Genomic DNA, 9,980 nt, shown 5'->3' with positions numbered 1-9,980 from the left:
TAACTTCACACGGCCCCCCCCTCCAAATCACCCAAAATCATTGAAATGTATGGGGGGGCACACACTGAGAAACCCCACTGACTCCTTCCACATCCCCCAGCTAAAACCATCACTGCCACAATGGGCCCCCGTGCCTACAAAGGGGCCGGTTCAAAGTCAACGTCTCCCTTCCCCTCTGTCTGTATAAGAAAGGACAAGGAATGCGTTTGAGGGCCGGGGGGCTGGGGGGGGAATGAGGGGGAGGGGGGCCTGGGAGGCTTCCCGGGGGGATGGAGAGAAAAGTAGGTTGGCAGGAGGAGGGGTCCAGCCCGGGAACAATAAATCAAAGGGAAAGGGAGTTACTGCCTAGCCAAGGAGCTTCTGAAACGCTGGGCCGCAGCAGGAGCCCGGGAGGAGCGCGGCTGATGGCTGCCATCGGGGTCCCGCAGAGAGATTTCCTCTGCCCGCTGGCAGCGGGGCAGGCAGCAGCGCAGCGGGCAGCGGGCGGGTCTGCCCGCACAGCGCCGGGCTCAGCATCCTCAGCAGCACGGTAAAGGAATCCCTCGGCAGAGTGAATCCAGCCCTGCTGGGGAAGGTGCTTCACCGTTCTGGGCATGGGATCCCCGAGGTCCAGAAGCCACAGGGCTCACTCAGGGCTGCCCACGTCCCCCTAACAGGGTTTTGGATCCTTAGATCATTTTCCTGGGGCTGCCCTCCCTCCTGGAGCAGTCTGGCACAGCCAGAATGGGCAGCCTGGTACATGTCCTGCCAGGCATCACGAACATACTTTAATTTCAGCTCATCCATCGGGCCATTTTTTTTTCCTACGAGGAATATCATCAGGACGCTTAGTTGTTCCACTTCTCCTGACATGCAGCAGTGCCATGTGCTGAGCCAGGGGCTGCTGCTGGCATTGCCAGTCCCTGGATGCCAGCTGTGGGTATAAGTCTCTGTCTGCCAGCCCTTGGGTGCCTGTCCCAGGCATTGCTCCCCGGGTGCCAATCCCCGGGTTCCAGCCGCCTCAGCAGCTGCTTCATAAACAGCATCAAGCACCTTCCCTGAGTTCCCCCGCCCACAGCCCCATTCCCATCCCGTCGCGGGGGAGGCTGCTCCAGCCTATCTCCTGGCCATATCTTCAGTGCGAGACGGCTGCAGCTCCCGGTAATCCGGGTTAATAAACAGGCAGCAGCGTCGGCAGCGGGATAACTCCCTGCCTTGCTTCGGATGGGATCACGGGGCGCTGGCTGGCAGAAAGAGCACTCCTCGCCTTGCTCCAGCTGAGGTCAGGGGGTGCCCACGTATGCTGTTGGTACCTGCCAGTATGCAGGAAGAGGCATCGGGCAGAGCCAAGCAGAGGCTGATGTCATGGCAGGGCTAAGATCGGGAAGCAGAGCCAGGAGGGAAGGAAAGAGGAAATGACTGGAGCAGAGCCAGCCCTGGTGAAGGCCCGTTGTGAAGGGCAGTGTGAAGGGAAAGTCTTTAAGACAGAGAAAATATGGAGCGTGCTTCAATGTGGAGCCAATGGACACAATAGTTGGGGCAGCAATTCCTTCTCAAGCAGCACACTTTGAGCTCTGAGGTCCCAGGGACAGACATGCTCCTCCAAGGCACAACCCTTCTCTGCAGAAAGAGGAGAGGAATGGTGAGACTGTAAGGGGCCTCGAGAGCCTCAGCTTTGTCCATGCTCCCCAAGAAGCTAAGGCTCAGTAAAGAAGACCAGGCATTAAGAGGGGCAAGAGGTGCTGGTCAAGCCCTGGACCACCCCTGCTGCTGCACGATGACACCGGCATCTCGTGGCTTGTCCTCTGTACTGGGGACAAGCGGCTGCCACAGCTGGGTGGGCTGCCCTCACACCAGCCCCTGGCTGCTGTTCATGCCTCCAATAGCTGCCCAAAGCCATCTCGTTTCTTGTTTAGACTCCGCAGCGCTGGGGGTTCCCAGGTGGGAAGACCCGTGGCCGCTGCTGTCCTAACACTGGCGCGGTGCCCTCGGAACAGCGTGGGGCCGGAGGGGTTGCGAGGGCCGTGGGTGTCCTCGAGTCCCCCGGGCCTGGAGGGGGTTGTGAGACCCTGCGGCAAGATCGGTGTCCTCCCCCTCCCAGTCCCATCGGGGCCGCCCCGTCCACCTCCCCGCCGGCGCTGGGTGCGGGCCGGCGCAGCCCCCTCCCATAGCACCTTTTCTCCGTGCCCCCCGCCCCCCTGGGGGATCAAGTTCACGCCCGACCCACCGATGCGGGGCCCAATGGGGCCGGGGCCCATCTCCATCCGGCCCGGCCCGTCCGCGCCACTCTCAGAGGCCCCAGCGGCGCCCCAGGAGGGAGGCAGCGGCCGGCAGCCCCCGCATGGAGCCCTAGGGCAGCGGGCGGCGGGCAGCATGTTCAGCCCGGACGGGGGGCTGCCGGCCGCCCCCTTCGGCCTTCTGACCGACGCCGGACCTCCCTTCCCCCGCGGCAGCTTCGACGGAGCGCCCGCTCAGCCGCTCTTCTTCCCCTTCGCCGCCACCGCCGAGCCCGAGCCCGCCCGCGACCCGCCGCCGGCCCGCGCCTGGCTGCCCCCGCCCGTGCCCGTGCCCGCGCCGCCCGCCAAGGTGGAGGCGCGCCCGGGCCGGCCCTGCAGCCAGCCCGAGCCCGAGCCCCGCGCCGCCGCTTGCTGCGGCCCGGCCTGGCCGCCCCCGCCCTGGGCCGGCCCGGCGCCCTCCGGCCCCGCCGCCCTGCCCGGGCCGCCCTTCCCCGGCCCGGCTGCCCCTGCCTTCCCCGGCCCCCAGCTCTGCCCCTCCGCGCTGCAGCCGGGCTCCGGCGGCCCGTCGGGGCTGGGCAGCAGCGGCAGCTCCAGCGGCGCCGCCAGCGAGGGCGGACACTCCAGCGACAGCGGTGAGGAGGTGAGACCCGACGGGACGGGGACGGGGCGGGTTGCCCTGCCCCGCTCCCGCCGGCTGCTGCACACGGTGTGCCCCTCGGGCTTTCCTTGCCGTCTGGAGCCGCGGTTCACCGCCCCGTCGGCAGGAGCTGCCCGGCTGCTCTCGTGTAGCGCCGAGACCTGCCGGTGCCGCCTGTCGGGGCCCGCCGTGGGCGCCACCGGGAGAAGCCCTGACCCAGCGTTGGGGCTCGTCCCGCATGTGGCAGAGTCTCCGCAGGCCGAGAGCCTTGGGGAGGCTGCCTTGGGGTAAGACAGGGAGTTTTAGGAACTTGGGAGAGCAGCTTCCCGTACGCGATGCGGCGGGGCCGTCCCGGGTAGCGACGTCGAAGGTCGGCTCCGGCGTGATACTCGGGGCAGCGCAGCGAGGTCACCGAGGGCTCCTGGCCAGCCCCCTCAGTCCCCTTCGGTCGGCTGCGTCCCCCGCGCCGCTCCCGGAGCTCCGCGGGCACTGAAGTTTGCTGGGGCAGAGACAGCCTGGAGATGAGGGCGGGAGGAAGACGGGGGCAGCAGAGCTGGCTCCCGGCACGACTAATTTTGTGGTTTGGGCTAGTTTTGGTATTTAATATTTTTCAATGTTGACGTATCACGATCCCGCCCCGGGGAAAGCAGCGGCGGCCGATGCCGGGGACTGGCCCCTGACGGGGTTGGGAGGATTCGCACCGCCGCCAGCGGGTCGCAGCTGCGGGAGGTCCCACGCCACGATCGATACGTGTGTGTCCTCGGGCCGCGACCGGCCGCTCTGGGTGGGAAGAGGTCATGAATGGCATTTTCTAGCTGCGGGACGGCGATCTGGGACGGCACCCCTCCTCCACGGGGAGGGATGCTCTTGAGTTTACCGGTGCTGATTATACGCCAGAATGTACTAGCCGTGGCTCGGTGACAGGAAAAACTCATGAAGAACCCGAAACCCCGCTGAAAACGTGTAAATTGGGTAAAGAGCTTCATAATGACCCCGTTGAGGCTGAAGGCTGTTTGGCAGGAAGGTGGGGAAGCGCCTGGGTAGCCGCTTGCCAGAACGAAAGAGCTGGCTGGTAGCAAAGAGGCGCTTCAATTTAACGCGGTTCAGGGGCGCTTTTGTCTCCCTTAACGGGAATCTTTCCTGCTCCGGATGCAGGAAAAGGGAGAGAGGCTGGTGAGGGGCTGCCTCAGCCCGAGAGCCATGGGGAAGTTAATCGGACAAACCTGGGACTCGGCCAACGTGATCATTGGTGCTGCCTCTGGCCAGGTCAGGGAGGCGCGAGCCAGAGGACAAAAGGGACTTTTCCAAGGCGTGTTGAGGCAGAGCAGGAGCTCTTGGTGCCCTTGTGCTGCCCTTGGCAGCCGCCGCGCCAGACCGGGCCGAGCTGAGCAGTGTGCGTGGCCGGGGTGGGTCCTGTGTGAGCTTGGTCGGTGTCAATGCTCGAGGGCTCAGCCGAACCCTCCTCTGCCGCTGTCCTTCGGGAACCCAAACAGACCTCGGACCCTGGGCACGACTTGTCCCTTCTCAGTGTCTTTCTGCCCTTGCCAGGATGCGCCAACCTCAGGAGAGCTGGAGCAGTTCGCCAAGGACCTCAAGCACAAGCGCATCATGCTGGGCTTCACCCAGGCTGACGTGGGGCTGGCGCTGGGCACCCTCTACGGTGAGGGGTCGGGGTGGGGGGGAGGAAAGGCCCTTGTGTTACCCCACAGCCGGTGGGGAGGGAGAGGCCCGCGAGGGATTTGAAATTACTTGGGATAATGATTTCTGCTCCTTAACGACCTGCAAAGGAGGCATCAATCTCCAGTCCTGGGCTGGGGCTCCCAGAGGGGTATCTCCAGATCTGCGGTGAGAAGCTTCGAGCTCACGGGAACTGGTTTAAAATAGCTGCTACAGTTGCTTATTGGGACGTATTTCAGGGCTTTAAATCCCTGTTGAAGGAACAGGGAGAATGCCTTTCCTGGTCTCCCAGGAACAGGGCAAGCTCGGGGGTGGTGATCCTGGGATGCTGCTGGCGAGGGAAGCTGTGTGGTGTGTAATGCCCTGCCTGCCTTGGCCATGCAGGGAAGATGTTCAGCCAGACAACCATCTGCCGCTTCGAAGCGCTCCAGCTCAGCTTCAAGAACATGTGCAAGCTAAAGCCGCTGCTGCAGCGCTGGCTCAACGAGGCGGAGAACACGGACAACATGCAAGAGGTGCAGGGCTGAGGGGGCTGGGAGCCGGGTACCTGCAAGTCCTGAGCCACAGATTGTCCTCCCTCTCCCACGTGCTTTCAGGGAGAACAGAGAGGAACAGAAGGCATCTTGTGGCACAGCACCATCTTGCTGCATGGCTTAAGTCTGGCTTGAGGGCAAACCACTGGGTATCACCTTCTGTCAGGCTGGGGGGAGGAAGCCCAATCCCCCTGCAGACATGTTGTGGTTGTGACAGCTCCCATTTTGAGTAGCCAGGTCCTGCTGGAATCTCAGACAGGTTGTGCTGCTTGAGCTCCGTGGGGAACCTGGGGAGGATGCAGAAAGATGTGTCCAGCCTCACTGCTGGCAGTGCTGGGACACTGAGAATGGCCCCAGTCACAGTGGAATGATGCTCACTGGAGAGTCACAGGGACACAATCTGTGCCCCAAGCTCTGCAGCCAGCTACACGTGTTCTAAGCCTGGTGGAGACTCTTCCACCTGTAACAAAACATATTCCCTCTCTCATTCCCAGATGTGCAATGCAGAGCAAGTACTAGCCCAAGCCCGGAAGAGAAAACGCAGGACCAGCATCGAGACCAACGTGAAAGGGACACTGGAGAGCTTCTTCCGCAAATGTGTGAAGCCCAGTCCCCAGGAGATCTCTCAGATCGCTGAGGACCTCAACCTGGATAAAGATGTAGGTCGGGAGGGTGGGGAGGGTGGATGCCCTAATGATGCCAGCTCCTGAGAGTTTGATACTTAGATCAGAGCAAAAATGAAATACACATGAAGAGCTGTATAAAAACTGCCCTTTAGCCATGCCAGACAGTTAGGATATATATGGCTTATAAATATGAAAAAGAAAAACCCACTTGGTTCCAGAGAAGACTTTTGTTCACAGATTAAACATTTAAAACTTCAGAGAGACAAAAATAGTTCCCAGACCCAGCTACAGGCATCCGTGTTTGTGTGTATGTACATAAATATGTGAAAGTAATTGATAAAAGTAATCCTTTTATACTAATTCATCTCCGAAGAAGTTGATTTTTGATCCCAAGAACCCACATGGATAGTTACAATGTTTTTCCCCTGAAATGGAAATGCGCCAGAAGAGACAAACCACATCCCACTAACAATGCGCAAGTTTGCACACTGGCTTCATCTGGCTGTGCTATCAGCCTTTGGAGAGCAGCCTTTCTTTTGATTTGTTATCTTTTTTCCTATTTAACATTTGCCATTTTTGTCATCTTCAACTCTGGAAGCAGTGCAAAAATGGTCATGGCTGAAGTTTGTTTCAGCTGAGCCTAGCAAGGAGTTGTGACAGGGAGGGCGCTACACTGGCAGGTTGGGGTGCTGTGGAGATGCCACCAGCAGAAGGGTCTCCTTGTCACCTACATGGTGTGCCTGGGTCAGCCCTTATCCTTCTCTGTCTCCCTTCCCACAGGTGGTCCGGGTCTGGTTCTGCAACCGGCGTCAGAAAGGCAAACGGCTGCTGCTGCCCTACGGCAACGAGGCCGAGGGGATGATGTATGACATGAACCAGCCCCTGGTGCCCTCCACTCTGCCCATCCCAGTGACGTCCCAGGGCTACAGCCTGGCACCCTCCCCCCCTGTCTACATGCCGACCTTCCACAAAGCTGAGATGTTCCCACAAGCGCTGCAGCCTGGGCTCTCCATGAGTAACAGTGGCCACTGAACCAGGGGCTGTGGGCTCACTGCAGGTGGGCTGGTGCTCTGGGGCAGCCCCCCTTGCCTTTGGGTCACAAAGGCATAGCCCTGCTTCTGCTTGCTGGGCTGATGTGTGTGGCTTTTGGGGTGCAAGGGGCTGAGAGCCTGACCCAGGGATGGTGCCTCCTCTCTGCAGATGCTCCCAGCCCTTCCCTGTTCTATGACATTACTGGTCCCAGCAGCGTGGGCCCTCCCCCGACCTCTCCTGGAGCCAGCTCCTCCTGCCCTACTGCATCCTCTGAAGCCACATGTGCCCAGTGCTCTTGAGCCCGTGCCTGGCCCCAGCCCAGCCGCTCTCCTGCAAGACGCAGAAAAAAATATTTTTTAGATTTTGGGAAGGGTGGGGGGAGGTGGCGGTTTTATTATTTTTTAAAAGGTTTTTTGTTGTAGTTTTTAAAAAGCAAAAGTTTTTGTAGTGATCTAGTTTCCCAGGTGTCTCCTTCCGCCCTGTCATGTAGAGAAGGGCTGGGGTGCCCATGCCCAGGCCAATGGCTCTGGTGGCTCTGTCCACCCTCCTGGGCGGCCAGGATGAGCCAAGGGCCAGGGCAAGGGGAGAAGGGGAGCCCCCCACCACCCCTCACCCTGTGGCACAAAAGAGCTTCACTGCTCTGTGGAGCAGCTGATAAGGTGTGTTCGGGATGGGGGGTCCTCCCCAGTGCTTTGTGCCCAGCATCACCCCCAGCCCCCCCCACTCTCCAGCCGCTGTCCCCCAGCCCAGCTGCCCAGAGACCACCTTTCCCTGGAGGGCCCAGCCCAGGGGGCCTGCACCACCCTTTCCATGCTGCTAGCACCCCACGCCTTCCAGCCTGCTGTAGTTAATAATGATTTTTATATTTTTTGTTCTTAATCACATTCCCTCTGGCAGTGAAATAAACCTCAGAGTTCTTTGAGGCAAGAACGAGTTCAACATTTCCTAGCCTTCCTCGCATCCCTGCTCCTGCAGCCCAGCAGTTGGGGGTTGGCTGCATGCAGGAGCAGAACAGGGCTGGAGCAAGGCATCCTAAGAAGGTGGACATGTCCCTGTCATTGCCAGCAACATTCAGCTCTTGGCTGCCTGAAGCTTGGCCTCCCTCCGTGACTGGTGGCAGCTTGGCCCTGGAGTGGTACCAGCTTGTCAGGGCTGTTGCCCCTCAAAGCAGAGGGTATCAAAAGTGAAGGGAGGGGGTCATCTTCCACTCAGTTCAAGCTGCTGGTTTGCTGTAACTTTCTGGGAAGGTTGGAAGCAGTGTGATCTTATTTGTAGACTGCTCCAGCAGCTGTCAGGGACAGAGCAGGACTAAGGGTGTAATGTAGCAGGGTAGGAAGTGAAAAGGTCTGGAAAGCTGGGGCTGTCCTCATTGTAGTATGGTGCTGACAGGGGAGGGATGGATGTTCCCATATGTGTGGTCCAGCTGAGGCAGTCTGGTGGGGTGATAACAACCCAGCCATGCAGGTCCGTTGGGCATTGGGAGCTGAACTGGTGGGAGTGGAGATGTCTGGGGGATGACCCTTCACTTTTTCCCACCACACTCTCTGTTGGCTGCTTGCTCCCAGTCCATTCTCTCAAGGCCCCTTCCCCAACCAAAGCTGTAGGGAAATCTGGAAAGCTCTGTTTTTTCAGCTTGATGGGTGATAGCTGGGGCTTTGCTCTCTAGGGCTTTCTGGAATAGGGGCAATGAAGGCAGCTGCTCACAGGGCACCTTGGGACTCTGCAAAAGGGCTGGGCTGCGCTAGATTCCAGACTTATGGGGCAGGGCCCCTCTGCATCCCTGCTTGCTCCCCAGAGCCTCCTAGTTGTCTGCCCACAGGGTAGGGGCACAGCCATGTGTGGCATCCATTGGAAACTGCCCCCTGTTGCGGCTGCCCAGTGCTGCCTGGCACTTGAGGGGTGCAGGAAGATGGCAGGGTCAGAACAGAAATATGAGACAGATGTAATCTCTCAAAGGTTTACTTCTCTCCACATTTCCACTATCTGGTTTTCTGCATGCAGCCACACAAGAGCTGCAGCCCACCATGGGACCCCACATCCTGCTACCTTGGCACCCCTGCCCATGAGTACCCAGCATCTGTCTGTGGGCACCTGCAGCCCCTCCTGTTCCGCTTCTGGTTGACCCAGAAAACGAAGCGGAAATCTGAAGCCACAGAAGTCAGAAGAGCACAGCATGCCCATCCAGCTGCCACCTCACCAGGGCTGTGCCAGGGAAGGGATGTGCCCTCTGCTGACTCTGGGTGCTGCCAGTCCTGGGCGCCCAGCAGCTTGCAGGGTGGTAGAGATGGGGTTTGGTGACTTAGGGGCCACAGGAAAGAAAACTGGAAAGGAAGCTTGTGACAAAAAGAATTGTTTACATCAAGGGAGTTAAAGGCACTGAGAAGGGGCAAATAGCAAGAGATGGAGCAGTAATGTCTTGCCCCTTGTCCTGGCGCTCAGCACTGACAGCACCACCGATCTCAGATGGGTACTTGGGATGCTGGTGGTGCAGGGTGCCCTCTGTGTCGGGTGTGCAGGGTTTCCCCAGTGCAATGAGTGCATGTGCAAGTTGCCCGTGAGACTGGCTTTGCTTCAGGGTTGTGCAAGCCTCCAGAGGCTGTCAGCTCACTGGCTTCCTGTCACAGCAGGGAGGGAGTGACAAACCACAGTGTCCCTCTGCCTGCCTGCCTGCCTGGCAGCACTGAGATTGCTCTGAGAGCATCCGCTGTCCTGTGGCTCCTCACTGGCACAGAGGCACCCATGGCTCAGGGGTGGGGGACAGGAAATGGGTGTTACCAGGAAGAGGGGGATCAGATGCTGTCCTTCCTCCCTGGCCATGGGGTAATGGACCCCCCTGGGTTGACGGCCACTCCAGCCCAGCCACAAATGTCACCACAGGGCCTCTGCTGCCATGACTGGCACTCAGCAGGTGCTGGGGGGGACATTAAGGATCATAGGAGCAGGTTGGGGAGCCCTGAACCACCCACCACCCCCCTGCCCTGTCCACACCGCATGCACAGCCTCAGCAGCACTATGCCATTTATTTCCAAAGCACCTTCTGGTTCTGCCAGCACCCTGGCAATGTGTTCAGTGTTAGGTTGGGGTGATAAGTCCTGTTTCACAAGAAGTGAAGTAATAAGTTGCTTGAAGTCCCAGTGTGACAACAGCTGGGTTAGGAGGAGAGTGGGGGCTCCTGTCGTTGCTTCACATCCTGTGTGCAGGTGGGTGCCTCATGCACCTCCCACCCCGTCTGCATTCATCCCAAGGGTCCCAGCACACA

At 59.6% G+C, this 9,980-nt stretch overlaps 1 protein-coding gene across 1 annotated transcript; it reads left to right on the top strand.

Moving 5' to 3' along the window:
* The first annotated feature begins 2,352 nt into the window (after positions 1-2,352).
* On the top strand, positions 2,353-6,721 carry LOC131091933 (POU domain, class 5, transcription factor 3-like). The gene is made up of 5 exons (XM_058038317.1): positions 2,353-2,856; positions 4,402-4,513; positions 4,915-5,045; positions 5,558-5,722; positions 6,470-6,721. Exons 1-5 carry the CDS (start codon positions 2,353-2,355, stop codon positions 6,719-6,721), a joined length of 1,164 nt encoding a protein of 387 aa, XP_057894300.1.
* The last annotated feature ends 3,259 nt before the right edge of the window (positions 6,722-9,980 follow it).

Source organism: Melospiza georgiana, chromosome 20, assembly GCF_028018845.1.
Source record: "Melospiza georgiana isolate bMelGeo1 chromosome 20, bMelGeo1.pri, whole genome shotgun sequence".
Lineage (NCBI taxonomy): Eukaryota > Metazoa > Chordata > Aves > Passeriformes > Passerellidae > Melospiza > Melospiza georgiana.
This window is presented reverse-complemented; position numbering and strand designations above follow the sequence as displayed.